The sequence below is a fragment of the Paralichthys olivaceus genome, chromosome 3 (assembly GCF_024713975.1).
Source record: "Paralichthys olivaceus isolate ysfri-2021 chromosome 3, ASM2471397v2, whole genome shotgun sequence".
Lineage (NCBI taxonomy): Eukaryota > Metazoa > Chordata > Actinopteri > Pleuronectiformes > Paralichthyidae > Paralichthys > Paralichthys olivaceus.
This window is the reverse complement of record NC_091095.1, coordinates 2,739,542-2,764,661: the sequence shown is the minus strand read 5'-3', so window position 1 is coordinate 2,764,661 and position 25,120 is coordinate 2,739,542. Positions and strand designations below refer to the sequence as shown.

Here is a 25,120-nt window from a genome sequence, read left to right as displayed (position 1 = left end):
GATGGTTATTACATTGACGTATGTTCCAGTGTTCTTCTTTCCCGTAAGTTTGGGTTTAATTAATTTTTTGATGCCATAAAAACGGGGTGAAACTTAATGATTGACGGCTGAGACTGACGTGGGTTGAGTGCTTATATCGGCGGCTCTTCCAAGTTACGTAACAAGCGCAAGATGCAGCGGGATGAAGGGGAGTCGTGTCGTTAAGGTCTCTGTTAGCCTTTCGTTTGTTTTACTATCTTTAACGTCCACATCCCTCGGAAACGGCGAGATGGGGAGACTACTGTCAATCATCAGAAGTTCTTTACGTTAACTTTTAATATAACTACAGCCTTTCTGAGGTTTATGGTATATATACTTTATTTTCTCGTATATAAGTAGTTCTGTGCCCTGATAATAAATACCATCTTCCACTCCTGCAAATATTTCACAATAAAACCCTTTAAAAACAAATGAATGGATTCAGTCAACAGAAACGCCGGAGTGCTTTTATTTTGAAATGGGTAGGCTATAGGAAGAGTATATTATAATGTCTATTCTGCTGTGAACCGTGGGGAAAAAAAGGGCGAGACCCTGATTCTCTAGAAGAGCAGCGCGGCGGAACGTCAGCTAAACCACAGCCGGCGTTCCACGAAGCTGGTAAATTCCCACGTGTCGTTGACCAATCGTCTGCAGACACCTCCGCTTCAATGTCAGCGAAAAAACATCTGTCATCGAGCAGCAGCGATTTGAGGAAACAAAACCTGAAAGCTCAAGCATCATTGCTGCCTGAGTTCAGATCAGTCACACGTCAATACACAGTTCGTCTTGTTCACCCGTCTGTTCTGAGACTGGCTCAAAGGCCGTGTACACGAGTCAGTGTTGAAATCGGCATCGAATTCCATGATTGTTACTAAAGTCCATTGGACCATAAGGGATATAATGTAATATATCTTGATTTCAAGGTGAATCCGCCGCAGAGACGTATAAAATTCCACGAGAATCCACATGTCAGGTGTTTTATCTTCTCTTTGACCTCATTGGAAGGTTTCAACAATAAAGCTGAGACCAGACAATGGTTATGACACGACCCTCTGACTTCCTGGCTCCCTCATCGCTCTGTTGCAATCGATCCACTGTTTCCTCTTTCACACATACGGCTGCATGGCGGGTCTTTGTATGAATTTCTGCAGAATTCTGATTTAAATGATTCAGGTCTTCAGACCGTGGTTCCCTCCTTGTGGCTAGAATGAGATCAGGTGATACTTAATGTGCATTAACCTGATAAAGCTGTGAGCTGTAAATACTTTACGCACTTTTAAATCCAAATTTTAAAAAAAAAAAAAGAGCGATGTGTGATCCATGTTAAAAGGACTCTTAGGGGCTAAGACTTAGTTTTAGGGTTAGAGTAAGGTGATGTTTAGGTTTAGCCATTTAGTTGGGATGGTTAAGGGGCCAGGAAATTATATATTATGCCAATGAGTGTTTTCACCAAAGCTGTGTGTGTGTGTGTGTGTGTGTGTACAGATGTGTTTGTAAAGACCATTTTTAGCCCAGATCTTACGGAACAACAGCATTTTGGGAAAGTGAGGAGATTTTGGTCAGTCCGCACTCTCTGGCCCACTTTCAAAGAGCAGTCTGAGGGTCCAGACTCGATGTTAGGGTTCGTATTATTAGTTCAAGGTTAGAGTAAGGATTATTATTAGGCATGTGTTTGTGATGGTTAAGGTGAGGGGATGCCAGATGCCGATGAGTGACCTCACTGAGATGAAAGTGCAAGGATGTGTGTGTGCATTTCCATACTGCACGCTGCTTAGTCATTATCTCTGTTGCTAAATGTGAAGCACATTGAATGTCTTTGTTATAAAATGTGCTCTTTGGATAAAGTTGTGATGAATTGATATCAACGTTTTCCCTCAGAGAGACAGGAGATTCTTCATCCGTCCCTTTTCAAAACACGGGAAGGTCACAATTTGCTTATCACCATCGCTGTCATTTGCATCTGCGCTGCCGGACTAAAAATAATGTGAACACAGCCGTGGATTGTCTCATCTGGCTCGTCCAGTCGGGAGGAGGGGGGGGCTCTGCGGCAGCAGATGGAGAGGAAGCAGAGACAAAATAGGGAGTCCGGCGACCAGACGAGGGAATCATACATTCAGTGCAGCGTGAGTATGTGTTGTTTCCAACAGAGAGGCAGGAGGAGAGGGAGGAACCGGGGGGGAGGAGGAAGGGGTGCTTCCTCTTCGCTCTAGGCTGAACTGCTGATGTATCCCAGCAGCCCCAGTCCCATAGCAACAGGAAACCTTGGTATATAAAGGCACATCGCAGGGGGAACCCTCCTAAGTGTCTCTCAGCCGCAGCATGACCAGGACCGAGAGCCTGAGAGTGTGGACTTAACAAAACAATGCCCAGCCTAACCGCCGACTCACTCAACACACAGCGCTTCATCATGGACAAAGATGACAGGAAGAGAAACAAGAACATGTGAGTGAAACTTTGACGAGCCGCAGTTTCCTGCAAACTCGCTTAAATAATGTTGAGGAAGTTTTGATTTTAGTTAAAATGTCTTTAAGAATTCAAAAGGTTATTTTTCTTTCTTGGCTCCTTGCGTCAAACCTTTAAGATGAAATATCGCAAATGTTACGCGTGCTTGATGAAAACTGTTTAAAGTGAACCCACACAGTTTTTTCCTGATTCCTAACAGATACCCAGCGTGCTTTGACACTTGAAAATAATTTACCAGCAGCAAAACCATCAGGAATTCACTTTATGATGCTTTTCTTATCTCTACACAGTGGAAAAAACTTTATGTGCAGACTCCAGTGCATGTTCTCACACTCGTCCAGCTCGGAGAGGTAAGGAGAACTTATGGAGTGTTTTGCATACATTTCTGTTCTAAAATAGCCGGCCTGCTTCTATCATTTCCATCTATGGCATCATGGAAGGATTCAAATGAACTACAGACACCATGTTTGCTTTGGCACCGCATGCACGCACACACCAACATGTCTCTTTATTTTTTTTGGGTACATATTTGATAAGCACATCCGCTATGCTTTTCTTGATTAGGCTGCTCTCTGTGTCCTCGCAGCCTCTGCAGCTCTCCCAGCTTTATTTCACCCAAATTTGATTCTGGTTGAGTAATCCCACTTGCATTCTCTCCCAGCAGGCTAAGTTTAGAAGATACCCAACAATGGTCACAGTCACTGGAAAGGCTTCTGGAGTCTAAATGTAGGTTGTATTTTCACCCACGAGGACGAGAATACTGCAAGAACAGTGAATTATGTCTGTGAGAATTTGAGTTTTAAGAGGTTTTTTAAAATTCAAAAAAAAAAAAAATCTTTCATTCGTCTTTCTTCAGATGGACTGGCCACCTTTCGTAACTTCCTCAAATCTGAATACAGCGATGAGAATATTGAGTTCTGGCTCACCTGTGAGGACTACAAGAAGATCAAGTCTTCGTTCAGAATGTCCTCACGAGCCAAGAAGATTTATGAGCAGTTCATCAAAGCAGAATCTCCTAAAGAGGTAAAGACATTCATTCACACACACACACACACACACACACACACACACTCTGCTATAAAATCTTTGTGTATGATTTTATCAGACTGAATATCACAGTGCCTACTCAAATCTCTCGCTCTTGGCTGAGTTGCCCTCATTCCTCTCCATGTGCCTCATTCCAGATCAACATTGACTATCACACCCGAGAGCAGATCAAAAGGAACGTCAAGACTCCCACCATGCACTGCTTTGACGACGCTCAGAAGATAGTTTACGGGCTGATGGAGAGAGACTCGTACCCACGGTTCCTCCGCTCCGACATTTATAGAACTCTCCTGGAAAACCTCGCCGCCGATGCCACGAAGGGATGAAAGCACGGTCGCGGGGTGAAAGAGAGAGAAAGAGAGAGAACGGACATGAAAACCCATAACTGGAACGTTTGAGCTCCTTCCAGAGGAAGGACTGACAACAAAGAAGGAAGGAGAGTCGACCTGCGCGGCACACGGACACGCACAGAGGCCTCGCACTAGCTCCAGAAGCAGATTGTGTCTTATAGTCACCGGCAGGATCCCCCACGCTGAGCACCACAGAAGAGACCCAGCCAGCCTCACCGCCCCGTAGTGCGCACCGTGCACGGGATGATAACGTTTGCGTTCGTAGGCGAACTGAGCACTTTGTGAATGAACCGCACTGTCGGTGGAGCCGCGCGTGAGCTTCGCAGCGGACCTCCTTCGGCCTTCTTTGCAGAGGTGTTTCCTGTGCAGATAAACGATTGAGGATGTGAGACTGTGCAACTGTCGCACTCGATTAGTTGCACGTGTGAGTGTGTTTAGTTGTTAGCATTGAACTGCCACTGACGCACGATGAGCTGTCACAGAAAGAGCTGGCCGATGATTTAAAGACAGAAATAAGGAGCACGACGAATCCACAGAGGAGCTCAGAGTCACATGTCGTCCTGAGTAAAGCAGGAGGCCACGGAGTTCTGCAAGAGGCATTCTGGGATACTTTAAAAGGATATTTTTTCTAGATTGGACTGATGTTTGGAGAGTTTTTTTAGTCTTAGATGCCTGTGGGTGACATTTCTGTGCAGATATTTAAAATCTTTTAAGGTGGCAATATTCAAACAACAAAAGTAAAACTAGTTCTTTTAGAAGCAATTATATTTTTGAATGATAAACAAAACATAATCGTGCACATGTTTGTGTTGACGGTTGTGATTTTACTGAATAAACTAAGAGTGGAAATGTAGAAATAGTATCACAATGCATGATGGGATGTTAAAACTCCTCACATACCCTGAGAACAGGTCGTTTGCCTGCTTTTTAAACGATGTTGTTTGAATGTGTTCTTAGCGAGTTTATAGGTAATTAACTTAAAAGTTAAACTTTGTATAATTTATTGTTACAAACTTTGTTGCAGTGCTGACGTGCTTATTCAACTGTTAGTGATTTGAATGACATTAAATTATTTAAATTGCTCACTTTGAAGTAACTTTATTTTTCCTGCTCGAGGATTTTCGCGCCCGCAGCTTTCAGCGCTCGGTGCCGCGATGTCAGCGCCGTGGGTCTGTTTAAAGACGACAGCAGAACACTTGCAGTGAAATGGATCTCAAACACTGCGTTAGAAAAATGATGGGATGTTTGCACAGCGATTGTCTGTTGCATGTTTAAAGCTTTACTCCACCGCATCAGGATGGAAACACGGAGGCTGTGCCAAGTTCTTGTCGGCGGAACAGTTATCTTCACTGTTGTGGAGAAGCAGGCCAGACTTTACACTCTATCCTATAAGTGACAGAATATATATGTGTATGTTTTTAATGCTCTCTCATATTCGAACATTATCAGCCTTTGGATTAATAAAACAGATTCTTTTGAAAAGTAAAAGCAGTAAATAAGATTATGAGAATACCAAAAGGAGCATTGACTCATTGAGTCACAATTTCTGTTTTCAAACTTTACAGGAAGTTCCATCAAAGCAAAAGATTTATCCTCGTGATATCTGCAGTTTCCTGTTATTCTCTTTTTTTTAATCACTGAAAAGCACCTGAGGAGCTGGAAAGAGCTTTGAGTGATATGTGCCGTTTAAAAACAGGAAGGCCCAGACTTCCAGTTTCTTATGAAATCAGTCATTGTGAGAAATTATATTTTCTGTGAAGTGAAGCCACACTGCACTATTCAACAGATGTTTCTCCACAGCCTGCGAGCCGTCAGTCATTCTGGAATATGATGCAATTTAAACACATGACAAACAGGTGACCAGTGCTCTGTGGCACCGACGTGCTTCATAACAACGTCAGTAACCTTGTCTGTCTACATTTAATACAATCTACTGAGAACGATTCTCCTCCACCGGGCAAATACTGACCCAGGTGCATGGTTTGGAAGCTAAAGGGAGTTAGTCAGCTCTGAAACATCATCCATTTTTCTTCCTGAAATAAATGATGACAGTAAAAAATATGTCAGTGTGTCGCTCTCTGCTTGTTGCTTCTAAATGTCTGAGTTGGTGTTAGTTGGTTTCACACAGACGTCCGATTTGGTTTTATGGCTTTCAGGCAGAAGGTAAAGGATATGAAGGGGGGACGGAACACACGATCAGAAGGTTTTAAATGCAGCAGCTGAAGCTTCTTTTAGCCGTTTCTGAATAGCATCTGTGTTACATGTGCGTTTTGAGCATCAGCACACAAAAACCATTATTGTCAAATATTCTTCAAAGATCGAACTGTTAGTTTTAGAATTTTTTCCCATTCCAAAGAATGTAATCCTTATTAGTTTGCATTGAATTCCAGGTGTGACATCGCTGCCCCGTGCTTCCAATGAGTGTGTTTATGTGACATGTTACGCTGAGCCCCAGAGTAATCCCAACGCTGTGAGATTCAAACTTCCCAAATAAACAGCCAAAGATGAAGTTAGTAACAGTTCACGCTAAATGTTGGTGTCTGTGTTTCATTCCTTATTACAGAACAATAAACAGTCAGCAAGAACAACCCAGCGAGAGTAGAGCTGGATGTTTGTTTTAAAGTGCCTGACGGGCTAACAGCTGCATTATCGGTCACTTGCAACGTTGTACAAAAGCCAACGTGGAATCTGCAGATGCACTGAGATGATCTCAGAATCCACATCTCACCTGTGCCCTTCAAATGCAGGTAGGACTGCCCAGTGCATTCTGGGATAGATCTGCAGGAGATCTGCAGAAAGGTTGTGGAAAATTGTGGTCACACTGTGCAAAAGAGTTTGTAAAAGATTTACTGGAGCACAGATAACACGACGTGCAGAGACAAATAAAAGACAACACCTTAAAGTCTTTGTCGAGCCAAAATGTTGCAATGTTTGATTACAGCTGTCAGCTGCACATTTGAGTGCAACTCTTGGTGGGGTGGAGCCTCATGTTTTGACATGAACCGGTCCTGATATGTTTTTTAAACTCTCAATTATGCACAGGGGCTGTGGATTGTTAAATGTCAGCTTCCGTAAAAAGGGAGGGAGGGTGTGTGTGTGTGTGTGTGTCTGTCTGTATGCACACAGTGTTCAGTACAAACACACACAGGTTTGGAATTTAAATGTTTGGGTAGTGATGCCCCAGTTCTCCAGTTGAGCAGGAAACTAGGACAAGCCGGTGTCCTGGAAAGAAACAAAACAACTGGTGTTGTTCAATGTGTTCACGTTCCTTTACTTTGTTCTTAGCTGTTTACTTTTCACTCACCATCACAATCTATTTTCTAATAATATTTGATCTTCATTTTACATTTCTCCAAAAGCTATAAAAACAAAGTGAGAGGATGAGGAGTGAGGATGAAGAGTATGGCAGGTCGTCAGTGTATCACAGGGCCGATACACGGAGACAAATCATTTACATTCACGTCTGTGGTCGGTGTAGAGTCTCCGATATTATTATTATTATTATATTTAAAGCTTAGTCTGAAAATGCTACTGCCACATATGCTACTAATAGAAGTTAAAGTTCAGTTCAATGATACCTCTACTACACAGGTAGTAGTATACACAGCAAGATATGAAAAAGGCGACTGACTGATTCTCTTTCACCTCCATAATTTGCTCAATTAGCACATTCACCCATGTGTCATGTTTCCATTACTGCCGGAGCCAGAGCCGATAATAACACGCGACCTCTGCAGAGTTATTTGACTGAGGAGTGAATACCGAATGTGTCCAATCCCACTGCAGTCAAACTCTTGACGTCAGCAGGTATTAGTGGGTTTTTCAACAGTTGAAAAGAGGCTTAATACTACTAACTACTACAAGAGTCTTCATTGTACCCATGTTGTGGACAGGAAAGACAAAGGTACGGATGATGCTATGATCAAACTGTTCATCCGTGTAGCAGTTCATAAGTTGACTTGGTGGCTCTAAAGTTTCCACTTCATGCTATTTAAATTTGCTTTAGTGTATTTATCACTTCCAGAGCAAGCAGGTGTCTGCCAGCCTGCGGTACTTCCAGTCGCGGCAGTAAAATTGATTTAGTATCGAACCTACAGCTGCTTCTTTAAAGACGTCTGCAGAGACCACTGAGGAGCGGCAGAGTTTTCCACAGAGTCCTGAGTCGTGACTTGAAATACACGATCATCCTTACAACCAATCAGGCCTGGTCCGTGGACTTAAATGACCTGCTTGGTTATACAAGCTAGAAGTAAACTGGTGCCCGACTATGCAATGAATCCAGAATTTAGGACGCCATCGTTAACAGTATAGGATGGGAGTGGTGTGGGGCGTCTGGCTGGATCCAGTCCGCTTGGCACTTGGCGACCATTTCTGATATTTGAAATAAACAATCCTTGAATGTGAAGGCAAAGTAGATATAAGAGGTTTAATCCGATTGTGATTCAGGAATCAGTTGTGTCAGTGTCCACCTGAGCAGGTAAACTGCCTTCATACGTCTCCGCACAGACTGTGCGAAGGCTGGATTCTGACCTGAGACGTGTGGGAGGGACGGAGCTGTTTAAGAATAGAATTGGTTCATTAACAAGAGAGACAAAAGAAGAGGAGGAACGTTTTGACGTCACCCTCCTTCATGGCACAAACCCCAGAGGAGGATAATGATGACGTGACAGTGAAGGTGTCACAGGTGTGTGAAGACACACAAATCACAGTCATGAGGCGTCGATTTGCATGTCTGACCGTACGAGTTACATAAGAAGAGCATGAGACGATTCTATGAGTTACATCTAGAAAAGCAATCATTTCCCAAATTGGCAGCTCGTTCCTTTAACTGCATCATAATTAATGAGCGACATAAGACGTGTTGAAGATGCTGCACCGATCACAGGATTCTCCAGCATCACCTGACTTCACCTATGTGGGTATTAACAGTGTCGACCTTGTTTTCGTCGTAAGGAGAATATTAACGAAGGGCGCATTTCTGTGTTTGCTTTTCTTGTATTTTATTGGTGTCTATAAATAAATGTTACTGGTTTTGGCTGCACCAGAGCAATATAATGTTCTGCTCTACTTCTATTATTTCTCCCAGTGGTCCAGTGAAGTTTATCGACTGCTGCCACTGGGATTTTTACCACAGTGAGAATGAAACAAATACATAAATATGTTTATGGACTGTGACTGTAGACGGTGTGTAAAGATGGACGATGCGTCTCCACTTCCTCGTGTTGTGCCAAATTGACCTTTAGACCTTTGCTGCAGCCAGCCACCAGGGGGTGATCAAGATGTTTTGGCTTCACTTTTAGGGGGCTGTCATGTCGGCCATCTTTATAAACAGTCTATAGCTGTGTCTCATAAAAAAGATCCTTGAGCAAAGCTTTCCCAGGAGTCACTGCGCGCTAAAGACGAAGCTCACAGGCTAGTTTTGCGTAAGTAGCTGACAATGAAATAGCCAAGAGGAAATCCTGCGTACACCAGACCATCAGATTTCAGCTCGGCCTTCGAAGACCAAAAAGAAAGGAAAACTCAGCCTTTACGTTAGCAGGGTGAGAGGAGGCTGGAAACAAGTTGTTGAAGTTCACCTCGGCCCCTAATTGGGTCGACATGCCTCGGAAACAAAAGGCAGATATGTTCAGATCCTGCTGTGACACCAACACAACAAAACATGTCTCCGTCACCATGGAGACGCTGTGTTGCCATCCCTGGAGCATTGCCCTGGGGCAGGAAGGCCGTACCGACAGTTCCTGTCCGAACCTGCCCGACACTGAAAGATACAGGAAAGGCAGGTCACAGTCGAACCACAACAGCAACCAGTGCTGGTGTCAGTGTATATGTACACAGGAGGAGGCCAGAAGGAAATAACACTCAGTCATTAAGGTAATAATATTAACACGACCACTGGAAAGACACCCCCCCCCTCTGGACGATCGGCAGTTGACACACAACAGACGTTATCCTCAGGAAGACGCAGGTGGAATTCTCCGCTGGGTTCATCGACACTGACAAAGAGACATTTGCTTGATGTCAACTTCACACTCGTGTAGGAAATGAATGCACTTCACTGTTTTATACCAACAGGAAGTAAAATGGACAAAGGCAAGACAAATAAAAAGAGGAAACCGACCTCAAACACTTCGCTTCAAAGACCCCCCACTATCGATTCTGTTTTTTTTTTTATATTTTCATCAAATTCCACACGGAAACAACAAAGTCAATCAAACAGACTCTTGTTATTATAAGCATGCACTATTCTAAAACTACTTCAAACATGCTACGAGTTGAATCATGAAAGAGGGACACATCAGTTATTCCTTCTATGACGCTGCAACAACAGTGTCGTGAAGCACGAGTTGAAAATTATTTGAATTTTCCCCTTGATGGAAACAGAGGGATCACGTTCAGTCACGTATGTCACGTATGTCACGTTAGCTCCTCGACTGAAGGTGAGACCTTCCTCAGTGGAAAATCAGGTTTGGGGAAAATTTAAGTTGTCATCCGTCCACATGTTCTATTTTTAATTTCTTTCCACTCACTGATTGTTTTGGACTGCGTGCACGTGCAGACAGAAGTAGTTCATGTTGGTGTTTTCTACTATATATATATATATATATAAATATACACAGTATATGCATACACTGTGTTTTGATTCTGCCAACCTTCCACAAGCAGAATGTCCACATTTTATGTTGTGCTGGCTTCTTTTAGCAGCTTTGATCGCGCTGCAGCAGGCGAAGGCCGAGAGGAAAATCAATGCGTCTGGGATTTTGCACTAAAAAATCAGTTTTACTATTATTTACTTGAATGCAGTCTGGCACTCTGAACATTTTATTTATCGTTTTCATTAAAAAAGGGGAATTGTTTGATAATTGGAATGACGTGGTGCACGTCCACTCTGCCTGGGGCTCCTGTCGAAATTCATCTACATAGTTAAACTACCAGAAATTGGTTCCTTTCACATATGAAGAACAGCAGGAAAACGTCCACTGCACTCGGGCTGTGTAGAGCTGCAGGAGGCCGGACGTGACGTAGAAATCCTGCTGCGGACATCAAGTGTTTTTGTTTAACGCACATAAACAACCTTTATCGTCAAAAGTTCTCAAATCTCATTGTGTTTCCAAGCGGACCTCTTCGTAGGTGTGTCCGTGTGCGTGGCTCCTCTCTTTCATCCTGAGATATTTGTATTCTTCCAGTTTCTCGTCCGTTAGAAACATCAACACTCGCTTCTTTACGAAGGGGACGTTGGGGAAATTCCCTGAAAATATTTCATACATTGGCATTCTCACGTACAACCCCCCCGATATCAAGCGAATGTCTCGACGTTCTGTGCACGTCTGAAAGCGGCTTATGATGCCGTGCGTACTTTCCTTCAATCACGTGAAGCTTTGTTCTAAGTTTAGGCTCTTGGTCTTTGGGTGGAGCAAGAGGTGAAGAGTTCAGCCGAATACCAAAAACTTCCTAAACACAAGAAAAGGACAAACTCTGCGAGCCAGTGCTGGGAATCACCTCCTGCGTGAAGACAGACCTCGTGTCTTAGTGGAAACTTGGCTCTGTTCTCCGTCCACTTCTAAACAGACAGCTGCTTACACACAGTCTGCACATCATAATAAACACACGAGGCCAACGCCGTGTTTTCACCCAACAGATCTCCAACTGGTTGAACACAGGGAGGGCGGCCGCTGATAATCACAACACAGCAGGTGACGCAGATGCATTAAAGCATCGATAACACGGAACAAAATGTTTTTATTCTTTATATGTGCGTGTCCCATCGCCAAAAAGCGAGCTTCTGGGAAATTACGTTGATGTCCACCGATTGTTACTGGAATAAAAACTCCACTGTGCTTAAACAGTGACATTCACAAGCAGTGTTTTCAACGTTATGGTTTTTAGATGACATACTTCCCTCAACAAAGCTTGCACTCACGTACGTGTTGCATGCCTTTTTTACATTTACTGTAAATTGACTTTTCATTAAAGATGCTGAATTCATCCTCGAGTCAGACTGTGTCCTCGTGTTCACTTTGTCCTCACAGACAAGTTGCACCCGTGATAACAGAATGAGAAACATTTTCTTCTGGTCTGCAGCTTTGCATGCGAACTATGACCGAATGGAAACACGACAATGACGGTGCCAGTTGGTGAAGGTGGTGTGGGTTACTCACAGCGTGACAGATGAATCCAGACCTGCAGGTTTAGCTGAATAATGATTACGCATTTTAGTCAACCTCTGTTCTGCAGTCGTAAAAAAAAAAAAATGAAAACAATGTGAGTATTGTTGGGACAAGAATAGCCTGCATGACATCCGGCACGTTTACTAAAACAGGTCACCTGAACTACTCACTGTCAACTCATTGAAGAATAAAACTTAGATAGATGGATCAGCTGACGTTTAGTTTTCATATGAAAGATGCTTTTATCCATCTCCTCTACATCAGCGGTTAAAACTTAGCTGACACATTCCTAACAGATCCTGGGTCACATGCAGTAAAGTACTGATTAACTCGTTGTGCAGCTCGAAGACTCTTTGTTTAGTTTTGGATTTTCTAGACCACAAATCTCATTCTCACTGGATCCACCTCCATCAGCAGATTATTGAAAAACAGCAAGAAGCCAAGTGACTGAGCTGAGTTTGTCTGTGGAGTTCTTCGTCCTCCAGATGTGCAAAAACGTCCTCAACCTTCAAACGCAGCCAAGACTCGTACCCTTGATTGGTTCACAGCTATTGTCCAGGTTGGTGGACTGAATCTCAACGAGAGCCCACTGGACTTTCACTTGCGTCAGCTATAAAGTTTATAAGCTGTAATCAGCTGCGTCATTTCTCCCAGAGCAGAACCTGGTTTCCTCGGCGGCCTTGATATCCTGGAAACTTCCACTGCTGCTGCAGCGTCCTCCGGCCTCCTCCCATGGCGCTGCAGCTTTTGGTGCTGTTGACTTTAATAACATCTTCTGTTCGTGCATATGTTTGTTGAAGGGATCAGTTCTCCTGGCAGCACCTCATCGCTGACCCTCCGAGAGCTTATCCGCTAAATCTGACTGCATAACCCTTTTGCTATAAATGGTCAATTTCTTCGCTGAAGCGTCTCTAACTGACCGACGCTCATTTCCAGACAAGCAGTCTTCACCGTTTTCTGAAACCTGCTCCTTTAATTCTCTTAAAACACGTCAAAACGAGACCAAATGTCTAAAATGTTTCACCTCCCGGCAGATTTAACTCTATCTTTGTTTTTTCGTTCAGTAAATATGAGAGGAATGAACAAGCAGCGTCCTGTTGAGGTCATGGTACAAAAGCATCGTCATTATCTTTGCTCCGACCTGTTATATCTTGACGAGCCATCGTGGCACAGGTAACGCTCCACGCCCAGTGACTAACCCATGAAATATGCACCGCTCATCAGTCGTGTTGCGTAGCGACAATGAATCAATTGTGCATCAGAAGTGGTCACAAGTGAGGAACGGGGCCGTTTTATGACATGACATGCTGGGAACCTTATTTTCCTCAAGGTGAGACACCTTATTCTGAAATGAGGTGCAAAAGTAGAAGTGTGAATGTTTCAGATGTTTGTGGATGTGTCTGGATACGAATCACAGAGCAGCTGCAACTTGGCAAAAATGTTCTCAAGGGGAAAAAAAAAAAAAAAAAAAAGTTGTGTTAGTTCCTGACGGGTTTTTTTTTGGTGAGGAATCAGTTGAGTCCACCACGCACGTCACATCTTGACCTTACGCTTGGACATGGAAGACTACAGGATCGTGAGGGAGGGAATGTTTATGCAGCCTTAGCCTATCATTGCATCTGGGCCTGAGAGTCATACCAGGGAGAAGTCTTTGTTTACACGGCCCCGAGCCAATCGCCTTAAAGACCTGTCATTCCAGTCCCCGCCTCCCTCCCATCACACCCCAGAGAGAAGCTATAAAGCCGCCTGACAAGTCAAGAGGGAGAAGAGGAGGATATTGAACCATGAGAGAGAACCTTGTCAGTGTGTCATCCCGAAACATGGCGTTCACAGACTGTCTGACACCCACTGACGTGTTCCCAGAGGGGATGGGGCTAAAGTAAGTCCGTCTGGAGATCGATGAGGAAGTTCCTGGTCACGATGAGACACGACTGAGACTTTATGCTGACACAACCCACTGACCGGTTATTGTCTTTTTCTTTTGCAGGAGGAAAAACTGGAGAAACAGAATACGAGTTCTCCTGAAGACAAACTCTTCACACTCAGTTTTACACCTGGTGAAACACAGACCCTACAGGTACGGCTCTACCTTGTTCTGAGGATTCATGTGATATGATTCCACGATGTGTGCATTCATGTTGCTACACGTTTTAGTTTGTGACTGTGGTTCACATTTTGCAGAATCTTAAATTTCTTTTTACCTTGGTTTTATTCAGATCTATTTTTTTTAAAATTTTAAATCTATTTTATCTTTAAATTGTTGGATAAATGAAACCTAACTAACCTTTATGATTTTATGTGAATATAAATATTTCATTATAGCATGGACATAAAATCTGATTTTAAAGTATGCACAGAATAATTTGCAATAGTTCGTCTCAACCACAAAAATCAACTTTAGGCGGTTTCTTCTGCAAAAACGATCTCTTACACAACCTCTGTTCTCTCCCCTCAGGCCGAGCACTGATGACGTGAACCAATGGGCGCAGTCGCTCGACAAACTACTCAGTCATAAATGTAAGTGTCGCTCTCTGCGTCTCTGCTTCACGATTACATAACGGCATAAAGGTCACACGGTCAGCTGCTGAACCAACGGGGTTTATTGGCATCAATAAAACACGCAGCGCTGACTCCACCTCACATTAACGGATCACCACCACAGAGAGGTGTTTCCACGTCTTTAACACTTCCGTCTCTCTCCCTCCGCAGACGGGAAAACGGCCTTTTGCATCTTCCTGAAGTCTGAGTTCTGCGAAGAGAACATTGAGTTTTGGACGGCCTGCGAAGAATTCAGGACGCTCACGTCGCACAAAGAGCTGGTGTCCAAGGCCAACAGCATTTACGAGGAGTTCATTAAAAGCGAAGCTCCCAAAGAGGTAACAGCAAACAGATGCCTTCGTTTGTTCTTTACATGCTCTTCATTAAATCTGGACGTCAGAGCCTCACTCTGGATGTTTCTCTCTTCAGATAAACCTGGATTTCCACACAAAGAACAACATCATCCAGAGCCTGGATGATCCAACAGTGACCAGCTTCCTGGCAGCTCAGAGGAAAGTCTACAGTCTGATGGAGAACAACTCCTACCCGAGGTTCATCCACTCCGAACTCTACAAAGAACTGTGCTCCAGGGAACAGGCCGAGCACATCAGGTCTTAGTCAAACTGATCGCCCGCTCCTGCATCCGTCTGTTTACCACTGCGACTGTGTGATCAGGCCCCTGACGATGGCTCCGCCTCAGGATAATAGACCCGAATGCAAATCCTGATAATAAACATTAACGGCGAGTGTGGAAAATGTGAAACTGAAGCCGTTCCCAGGCCGTCCTGCTGGAAGCGCTCGGCGGTGACGATGAGGCCGGATGCTCTATGACGCTGCAGGCACCACACCGCATTTCAACCAGATGGGATTAAGGTTACGTTTTTTTCCCTCGCTGGTCCATTACCTGCACTTTCCTCTCGCTATGATGTTACGAGTTTGATATTTGATATCGAGAAAATGCCGTCGTAGAGCCGCCGGTTTCACAGAGCGAGAGGAGTCGATGCTGCGGGGACGTCCTGTGTGACGCTGTGTGTCCTCGCTCAGGTGGATTTACATCCGTTTACACATTTTACTTTACTTAACATTCGCATTTTTTTTTTTACTGAGGACTGATTGAGCCTGATGTGACTGATGTTTCTGACAATGTTATTTATTGTAAATATTGTAATATTATATTTGTGATACTGAAAGTTCAGAGCAGCTGGAGAAATAAACTTTGTTCTTCAGAGCTGAAACTATCCCTCGATTCTTTTATTTCCCAACCGAATGAAAAAAAAATTTCACTGTGAAAGTTTGGAAATATTGTGTTTAACAAAACCACATCTCAGTCTATTTAGCAAATTGTTGCTTGATTTCATCAAAGCAACATTATTTACACATTTATTATTTAAACAAATATGAACCAACGCTAAATGTCATCGACTGTTAACGGACTTTTTGGTCAATGAGAAAAAAGTTGAGAACACAAAATAGACTTTGAAATACAGTGAACATACCGTGGCTTATCTACAGATATCTCAGAGATGGAGAGCTGTCAAATTTAAATCAAATATTAAGTCTCGTTGTCATAGTTTTTTTTGTCTCTGCCACCGAGAGAAGTATATTTGTTATCGGACGCTAAATGTGTGTTAGTCTGTAACATGGATTTATTTTGAAAAAGCTGCCTGCTCATTATGAAGCAGATCAGAGACAAAACAAGGACGACAGCTGTGTTAAATATTTGTGGGCACATACTTTCACACATTACAGTATTCATTTAATTAATAAATTAATCCAATGTAGAAAAGTTATAAAGTTAAAGTTATAAATATTGCAGCAGCTTTAAACATAAGCCAGTAAAATGCCTGATGTCTTTTTAAAGACAGTGTCAACATCAGCGACTGCTCCTCAGATGAATGAAAAATACCAGGGAGGTCTTTTTTTTTTTTTTTAATGTGTAAAAATACCATGTCACGATGACATTGTCATTTCTATCACAAGTGACTTACTAATTTAAATAAGCTGAATATTGTGTTTCTAATCTCACTGGTTGCAGACACCCCTCTAAATATTTTTGATATGAGACTTTATAAGACCGGGATTCATCTTCTGAACTTCAGAAGCGTTATATTCTCTCTCTCTCTCCTTTAGCTTGTGGAGAGGTATTTTTGTTGATCTTGACCTTTGGCCAATAAAGATCCAAAAGGTCAAGTTTTGGAAAAATCCATCCGAAAAGAAGAAAGTGTATTTTCCAAATGTTTACCGACTCTGTCCAGACTGGAAGTGGTTTTGGACGACGAGCTCTTTGAGTGTTTGCTTTAAGAAAAAGAGCTCAGGCCCACTCACAGCACATACTGTGCTCTGACATACTTCCAGAGACAATGTGCCGGACGTTTCACAACAACATTCCTCTTTTCACAGCTGACCGGTCACGTCACCGCAGCTGCGTTTCCATACTGTAACAATGGCCCCGGCGCTTAAAGCTGCAAGTGAGCGAACGGCGTGACTGACAGCAGAGGGAGTCGTCCTCTGACTGCGCTGCGTGTGCCCTCTGATTCCAGCCCTGAACTCACAGTGGAGGCTGACGGTGTCCAGACGTCTGCACCTTGTTCCTAACGAGCCGACAGCTCCCGCTCGCTGCTCAGACCTGCAGCTCCACAGAACCACGTGCTCTTTAGCTCAGAGTAGATCTGTGATCTGGACAGGAATGATTCAAACCCCAAGTTTAAGACAAGCGAGCAGCTTTGTAATTTGTTGCAGGCATTCACGTCCCCCTCAGGTTGAACCGTAATAACTTTGGTGAAGCCTTAACTTCTCATATTGATCCATTTTCATGTCTAAATTTCACTTTGTCTATTCATCCGCAAAACTTATGACAATATAAAGCTGAGTTTAGGGTTTAAAGGCAATAAGCAACACGTAGCATGCTACCAATGCTGAGATAGTGTCCATGGTAGTATGCTAGGATTGTTTATGTGATCATGTTACCGAGCTATAACAAAATACTGAGCATGGTGCTCATTAAACATAATGGTCTCATTAGTTTTAATACAGTAAAACAGCTTTCCTTTTATTTCTGTTAAGAATTTAACATCTACTGTTGACGGAGAGATGATTTGTCTTTAAATGGCCTCAGCCAAGGTTTCTTCTGTTCAGTCTTCTGCTCATATTTTCCTAACACTTCTTATAACAAGCTACTAATCGTCTTTGTCTACAAAATATTTGCTGGCTCCACTTTCTAGACGCGACCATTATACAAAAAGAGAAAAGTAGCTTCATTAAACGCCTCCAAGTTTCCGAGTTCTTTTCCTGAAGTTTTTTTTTTTCTCCCAATAAGCACTAACATAACATTTGTTTATTGAACCTCCGATGCAAATGTTATTTTTCAAAGCCCGGCCCTCGTCCGAGTTTGGAACCAGTGAATTTAATGGGGCCTCCACAGGCCTTTGAAACCCTGAATGTGATAATACGCTGGACAAATAAACTTTCCATGACCCTGAAGTAGGCCACACACATATATAACACACATTCCATTACGCAATCCAATACATTCTACAGTAAGTCGAGTGACATCAGTCAAACACAAAAGGAGCGAGTGAAGATCTTTGTGAAGCACCAAAGCTTTTTGTTTGCTCGCCGGCGTGGCCTGACAGCAGATAACACACATAGCGTTCTCACTGTGAACTGGTAGTAAAACCTGCGCCTTTCCATTTGTTGCTATGAAGCAGCTTGGAAACATGCGACTGGGACCTGATCCAACGAGTACTTAAGGTGTGTATGTAAACACCGGAGCCCAAAATAGAAAAAGGGCCTCGTTCTCCAGTGGGTGTGGCGACCGCAGATGCGTCAGACTACGCAGGCCTGAGGACACAGCGTGGCCCATAAGTCAGACAAGTATGGCTTCATTACACAGTGCAGGCAAGAAGTCGATTTACAGGACAAATCACAGAGGCCACTTCAGACTCCCACGTCTACAACATCAACACACACCGCTACTGGAGGCTCTCCAACGACCACACAAGTCACCACATTTGATTCTGCCCTTTCTTAATGATACACAAGGACTTGGCAGAGTGTAAGCGGGCCCTCGTCAGGTCACGTGGTCTCACACACAGATCTCGATGTGAGATTGTCGATTGATTTATAATGTTAAATTAAAGGATATCAGATTTGTGTCATGTACTGTAAACAGTGCTCATCATTCCTCTACTTCACCAGCAGGTGGTGGCAAAGATCCACCGATAACTTCTGACAACTGAGTGGATTTGTCTGTTCACTGCAAAACATTTTTTTAAAATTTTGTTTTGGAATTCCATCAACGAAAGCAAAACCATTCATAAACACCTACACATTTTATTATGAAAATAAGACACGACATGATTTGAGCACATCTTTCCTTCTATCATGCAATAGAGCTGATGCGACACACACGGAGACAGGATTGTTGCCGAAAGTCTTTCTGCTGCACCTGCAGTACGGTTCTTCATGTCTGTGAGCTTCACAGGACGCCACAGTGAGGAAGTGCCGCGGAACACCCACGGTCGTTAACAAGAATATGACAAATGAACAGTATCAGCATGTGGCTCACTGATGGAAGAGTGACTGTGGGGTTCTGGATGTGTCTGTGTGTGTAACCGGAGGCTTCTCTGTTGAGTCCTTGCTCACTTGGCCTCCTGAGCTTTTTTGGCGCTCTGCTTCTCCTTCGCCTGGGGAGACAGACAGAGACATTTTCATTTGTATTGTTTATTTAAACTGAAAACAGCACTTACTGAGGCTCCTTAACCCATTTGGACCTGATGCTACATATGAATGTAAACACCTTTAAAACCCAGCGCGACATTTGTGTGCTTCTTCCTTTAGAGGCGGAGAAGACTGCGTTTTCTATTGAGTCATCATTTTTAAGACGTATGAAGAATGAAATACAATTTTAAAGTTATTCAATGAAATATTTGTGGGAAATGTAGTTTGTTCTTTTAAGTAGATAAGCAGTGTAACATTGATGAGAACTATGATGAATATAACAATTAAGAACATTCAGACCCAGCACAGCCATGAGATGCAGGATGTTATCTGTGTGACACATTATGTCTGACCTCTAGTGGACAGTATAAACACTGCAGCTCTGGTTTTCCAAACATCTTAGATCAGTTTCATTGTGTTTGTAAGTCTTTCAAGGTTTACAGGAAGGAAAGATCATTTATCAAGCCTTTCATTATTTGTCCTTGAATGTCTTTAAAAAAAAAAAAAAAATACAGGTTGGAAGACATTAAAGATATTAGAAATGATGTGCGTCTCATAAAGAGAAGGAGAAATAACTGTGTTACAAAATGTCAAGGTGCTTTCTTTAAACCTTCCCAGAGACTGTTGCACAAATTTAATGTACCTTCTCCACCAGGGGTATTAACTGCTGGTACTCTGCCAGCGTCTTCAGAAGCTCCATGATGAAAGGAAGGTAGTTGTGCTTCCGTCGAATGTTTTCAATCTGTAAGGACGCAGACAGACAGAAGAAGTGAAGGAAACAAAAAAAACACAGCGGCAAAAACAGTCCATGAATTTATAATGTGTTCGTTTATTGAGAGGCCAGGGGAAAACTGTACTGCCGTGTAATGGAGTGCATCTCCCTCTACTTCTACCACAATGAACGTGAAATACAGAATGTAATTGTAGGGACTGTGTTGCTGAGGTGAAGCCCACCTTATATCTTTTAAGTTTCTGATTTTCCTCTTCAATAAGGAGCTGGTACTTGGCGATCTCTGACTGGATGGAGCTTAGAAACGTGCTGCTCTGGTCCGTATCCATCGGTTCGTCCTGGAAACAGAGGGGGAAAAAGGTTTCTATACATACAGGACATATCCTGACTAGTGGGAACAGAGGGGAGGGGGGTAAAAATAATCAGCGCTCTGAAAATGCTCATGTTGGTTAAACTCAAACCACTCACATAATCCCACTATTCATTTTGGCAAATTGGTGTTAAATGAGTGTTGAACTACTTCAGCAAAGTGAGCACGCAACATTTTTAAATATTGAAGTCCTCAAATTCAGATGATTGGATTTTAGACTTTTTAAGACCCTGCAGAAACCCTGATGCACGTCCCACACTTGAGTTAATCACATTTATTTCTTTAAAACACCACCATCTGAGAATTGGTTTCTACTGACCTCCAGTGGTTGAAGGGTTAACTCGGCAGGTGTAATGTATTTAGGGCGTGTATGTGGTCATCACTAAGGTGTGATGTGCAACAGGTGTAACCGAACATTCTGTCAACACCCAGTAATGATGACTCTTATTTTCTACCACAGCAAAGGGTGGTGTTAATCTTCAACCTCTCTCTTGCACAACACATTTTTCTGAATGTATAAAACTGTGCGTCCTCTTCCACACGTATTCTACTAGTTTTCATACAGTGGAGATCAATACTGTTAGGTAAGGTAAAATATACTTTCTTGTACCAGATCCAAACTTGTCTTGGTCTCCAAGCCACTGCATCGCATAGCATATAGCACAAAAGAGCACATGAATATAAATACATCAAATATTGAAGCTCCTACGAAAGAAAACCTGCTCCAAATGTCAAGTGTGGGCATCTGAACGGAATGAGAGACAGTCCTCCTACTAGAGTGCAGCTCTGGTCCGATCCCAAAAATAAAAGTAACGGACCTGAGCCTGATGCAGTTAACGTAGCTCACAGTGTAAACCTTGTTAAAGACTTCCTCCACCAAGAATAACCCAGGTCATTTTCTAAATGTTACATCTCAGGACGGGAAAGCATCATTACACCAGTTTTTTTATCAAAACTGCACAAGCTGTGACCAAAGCATCCTGTGATGTGATTTGACAAACATGACAGGTGAGTGCACACAGCCACCATTTTCTTCTTACCTAAAGCAAACCACAGCTACCGTCTCTAACGTTCTGAAAGCTGACAAGTGATGTATTTCAAATGTGGGCTACCACGGAAAAAGCAAATATATAATAAATGATTCTTTGTCATTTCTCGTGCTGCCACTCACCTCAGTGAGCTGAGTCTGGAGCTCTGCGATCTTCCTCTCGTATATCATCTTTCTGTCTGACACAATGGCCATTAGGTTGAATCGGATCTCTCCCTCACTGTATCTGGAGAGGAAAACAACCAGCATTATTCAGCGAGAACAGAATGACACACAGAAAACCAGGGAAGTATTCAGCAGGAAGACAAACAAGTATTTACAGACTGAATGTACAAATGTCTCAATGATACAGAATAAGTCACTGCATGTGGCTGCAGAGGGCGCTGTTGCTCACTTAACGTTACATGGCGTTGCTTGATCCCTGTGCACTTGGTTAATCTAAAAATGTTCTGCATACACAAAGATAATTACTTCTGTATTCTTTTCTCAATCACTGGGCGAACTGCGCTGATCCAATCATCCTGGGTGCATGCACCTGGAGAAACACAGACAGGAATAGATTAAGCTTCAGGAGTCCGTTTATACATTTACTGCCAGCACACACTGTTCATCATCATAAAAACAGGCAGTTTTATGGGAGATTGACCGTGGCCAACAAGCCCAATATTCAGCAGTGCACAGGGGGGCCTCACACAGAGCGACTTTAAACATCAAACTGCCAGTTCTGGAGCTGAAACCTGAAACAAATGTCATTGTTTTGCTGCTTACCCAAGTCAATTGGTCCCTCTCGAAGTCCGTCCAACTCATATAGTCGGCCGTTTACAGGAACGTAGCTCACAAAGTGAAAGGCGTCCTCGTCCTTTGCTGACGACTTTGCATCAAATTCAAACATTTGCTGTCTGCAAAAATACAAAAGTACTGAAGTGGGAATAATTTCTGGTCTCGCATGTCCATAAAAAGTGTGATGTTTTAATTATCAAACGTCATTTATCCTCAATTCTAAATGTTTTGAGAGAATTTTTATAATTGATGAACCAGAACCAAACTGATTTATTGGACAGAAATTGGCTGATGTCGTTATCTGTGTTTGTTTGCCGATATGAAAACGTCTTTTACAGAATTAAACATTTAGAAAATATCTGACCAATATATTAAATATTAATATTTTAAGTGTAAACTGGTTTGTTTGCTACAAATGGGCCAATCCTTTTTCTCCTAGTGAGACTGAGGAGCTAAAAATAACATGAGGCCAATCCAACGTTTCCTCTCCAGCTGGATGTGATATGAACGGGAGCTTACCTGGCAAAGCTGTTGTGAACTTGTCGGATCACTTCAGAGTTGCTGAGAGCCAAACCTTTCATCTGAGGAAAGAGGGAGATGCATGATTTCAATGCTGACTGTATAACCCCTGGCTTAAAAGATGCTGCGGGGTACTGAAACCCTGTACCAAGTAAATTCTACATTCCAATTGCAATATAATTACCATTGCTAATTAAAATAAATGACTTATTTGTCTGCTTCTATGCATAGAAATGTGTTGATTATATCATAAAACAATTTCAGCCTTTTCTCTTTGTCCCTTGTGAGATGTTAGCATCTTTAAAATAACAAAGTTGTCATGTCTCAGTAGGAATACATTTTAGATAAGTCAGGCTTCAAAAATAAGAACAGCCTGGTTCTCCTGAATATTAGTGGGACAGGGACTGAGTCATCGCAGTTTTAAAGGTAAGAGGATAAAACTGTCTGTTATAGACGGAAAGGGAAATGTAGAGAGTTGTGTAATGAGTTTCTCCTCTGAGGGGAAAAGCAGTACAAGTGTTTGTTTGGAAAGAGCGATGAATAATTTATCACTTATTATTTGAATTTGAATGTTGCTGACACTAAACTTCAAATGGGAGGGTTAAAAGATAATGAGAAGCAACAGAAAACAAGCCAAGCCACAGTTTTTTGGACTCAAGACAAAAATACCATGAACATACAGCAGCGTCGAAACTCTGTGAAAACTCTCTGAACTCTGTCAGTGTGTCTCCGAGCAGCATGTCAGGATGGGAACAGTTGAGCAGAACGCTGACAATCGCCTGAGTCGCACAAGCATTGTTGATGACCTGGAAATAGACACACACACATCATACGTTATTGATGCTCTTGGTGAAATTAGAAAAAGAGCACACTTACATAATCAGATTTTGTGGTATACAATTTTACAAGTGCCTCATTTTTTTTTTTTGCAAATCTGCAGGAGTGAACAAAGTTTTAAATCTAGAAATTGAATGTTTAAGCTCATGTCCATATAAAGAAATATTATGTTATTGTGTGAAAGAGAATGATCATTCCTGGATGAGAAGAAACATCCTCACACTGTGTTTTACTGGTTTCACGTCATAGGGCGAGTTAATGCAGAAGCACGGACATTCATTATCACACTGCGAGATTTGCTCTCAGTATCTCATGTTTTGAAATGACAATACATCTTGTGGAAATCTTCTTGCACACAGCAGATGTCCCACCCTTGGCGGGACTAATAAAAGATCACTTCATCCTGTCTACACTCGCCTGTTTTGCAAAGAAGATGTGGTCGAGTCTTGAGTCCTGGACGATGGATCCTGCTGGCTCTTCACCTGGCTGCCACTTGAACAGGAAAATCAAGCCGTGAACTGGTCTGGAAGATAGAACAGACGGATGTAATGTAATATAATATAATATAAAGTCCTGTCATCAGTGTGTGGTGGGGGTTGGGGGGGACATGTGGGATTATAATGCTGCAAACATGAACATACTTCAAGTTGTCAAAGTTCTCCGGCTCCATGCTCCAGATCTCCTCCACCTGGGATCCTTTGCAGCCTGACGAGGACAAACGAAGCATCAGACATTCATCCACACTTTGGACATGAAGGTGAACCCGTGAGTTCGTGGAGGGTTTTTTTTTTTTTTTTAACAATCTTTACTGTGTGATGTTGTTAATGAATGACAGCGTGTTCGCTGTGTTTTGTTGGTGCTCGTGTTTAATCGTTTCCTTGTTCTCGGGCCTCTGTTGGAAATTAAACCTCGATCCCGGTGTGACTGATTAAATACAGATTCAATTAAAAACTAAATCAGTGTGTTTTCACCCGCCGTTGTTTTGAACGCTGAGTAATGCTAGCCACCTAGCTAGCCTGAGCAGGTTAGCTCTGAGAACCCGTGCCACTTCCATGAGAGTGCAGTCTCCCGGTCGCTATGCTCGGGACCATTTCACTTTCATGCTGCGTGTGGCGTTTTTTTTTTCCTTTCCTCCATTTTCACGCGTTAATTCAATTGCAGCTAATTTCTCTCGTTAGCCGTAGAGCAGCTAAGCTAGTTAGCGCCGTCGCATTAGCTTGCGCGATGCTACATTGAATGAGCGGCTAGCCGTCTAGCTCCGCGCCACTCACCGAAACCTTTAATGAGCTCGGTGAACACCCCGGGGTCGCTCTCCATCAGACACCATTCTCCCGCGCTTCCGGCCATGATTCACGGTGAAACACAAAAAAAACCAGGATTCACGCTGCTGCGCTCATAAAACCGGATGCTAACGTGCTAGCTTAGCGGCGCTCCCGTTAGTCAGGCTAATTTAACCGAGGGGGGAGATGGAGTGACGTCAGAGCTGCGACGCGCATAGAGCGGGTGCGCTCGTTTTACGCAAAACAGTTTGATTTA

At 42.9% G+C, this 25,120-nt stretch overlaps 3 protein-coding genes across 5 annotated transcripts; 2 read left to right on the top strand and 1 right to left on the bottom strand.

Moving 5' to 3' along the window:
* Window positions 1–757: 757 nt before the first annotated feature.
* LOC109639200 (regulator of G-protein signaling 1-like) lies at window positions 758–4,963 on the top strand. 3 transcript variants are annotated; one of them, XM_020102544.2, is made up of 5 exons: window positions 758–2,460; window positions 2,772–2,831; window positions 3,143–3,207; window positions 3,338–3,504; window positions 3,666–4,963. In XM_020102544.2, exons 1-5 carry the CDS (start codon window positions 2,381–2,383, stop codon window positions 3,852–3,854), a joined length of 561 nt encoding a protein of 186 aa, XP_019958103.1. In that variant the 5' UTR covers window positions 758–2,380; the 3' UTR covers window positions 3,855–4,963. The 3 variants fall into 3 exon arrangements, with proteins under 3 accessions (XP_019958103.1, XP_019958104.1, XP_019958105.1); XM_020102545.2 differs by having other exon boundaries at window positions 1,288–2,460; window positions 3,146–3,207; XM_020102546.2 differs by lacking the exon at window positions 2,772–2,831 and having other exon boundaries at window positions 1,288–2,460; window positions 3,146–3,207.
* An 8,801-nt stretch (window positions 4,964–13,764) lies between these two features.
* Window positions 13,765–15,816, top strand: rgs2 (regulator of G protein signaling 2). Its single transcript, XM_020102557.2, has 5 exons — window positions 13,765–13,922; window positions 14,031–14,120; window positions 14,499–14,560; window positions 14,753–14,919; window positions 15,011–15,816. The coding sequence occupies exons 1-5, from the start codon at window positions 13,828–13,830 to the stop codon at window positions 15,197–15,199; spliced, it is 603 nt and encodes a 200-aa protein (XP_019958116.1). The 5' UTR covers window positions 13,765–13,827; the 3' UTR covers window positions 15,200–15,816.
* A 3,077-nt stretch (window positions 15,817–18,893) lies between these two features.
* Window positions 18,894–25,073, bottom strand: uchl5 (ubiquitin carboxyl-terminal hydrolase L5). Its single transcript, XM_020102533.2, has 11 exons — window positions 24,856–25,073; window positions 24,226–24,289; window positions 24,002–24,107; window positions 23,428–23,553; window positions 22,748–22,809; window positions 22,217–22,347; window positions 21,920–21,983; window positions 21,572–21,674; window positions 20,255–20,368; window positions 19,944–20,042; window positions 18,894–19,266 (listed from the first exon to the last, which is right to left on the bottom strand). The coding sequence occupies exons 1-11, from the start codon at window positions 24,929–24,931 to the stop codon at window positions 19,222–19,224; spliced, it is 990 nt and encodes a 329-aa protein (XP_019958092.1). The 5' UTR covers window positions 24,932–25,073; the 3' UTR covers window positions 18,894–19,221.
* Between the last annotated feature and the right edge of the window lie 47 nt (window positions 25,074–25,120).

Coding starts and splice junctions, on each gene's coding strand:
- LOC109639200 (XM_020102544.2), top strand. CDS start 2,381: ATGCCCAGCCTAACCGCCGACTCACTCAACACACAGCGCTTCATCATG. Junction 2,832..3,142: donor CACTCGTCCAGCTCGGAGAG/GTAAGGAGAACT, acceptor ATTCTCTCCCAG/CAGGCTAAGTTTAGAAGATA. Junction 3,208..3,337: donor AAGGCTTCTGGAGTCTAAAT/GTAGGTTGTATT, acceptor GTCTTTCTTCAG/ATGGACTGGCCACCTTTCGT.
- rgs2 (XM_020102557.2), top strand. CDS start 13,828: ATGAGAGAGAACCTTGTCAGTGTGTCATCCCGAAACATGGCGTTCACA. Junction 13,923..14,030: donor CCAGAGGGGATGGGGCTAAA/GTAAGTCCGTCT, acceptor TTTCTTTTGCAG/GAGGAAAAACTGGAGAAACA. Junction 14,121..14,498: donor GTGAAACACAGACCCTACAG/GTACGGCTCTAC, acceptor CTCTCCCCTCAG/GCCGAGCACTGATGACGTGA.
- uchl5 (XM_020102533.2), bottom strand. CDS start 24,931: ATGGCCGGAAGCGCGGGAGAATGGTGTCTGATGGAGAGCGACCCCGGG. Junction 20,043..20,254: donor AGAAACTTAAAAGATATAAG/GTGGGCTTCACC, acceptor GCGTCCTTACAG/ATTGAAAACATTCGACGGAA. Junction 19,267..19,943: donor TAATACCCCTGGTGGAGAAG/GTACATTAAATT, acceptor CTGTCTCCCCAG/GCGAAGGAGAAGCAGAGCGC.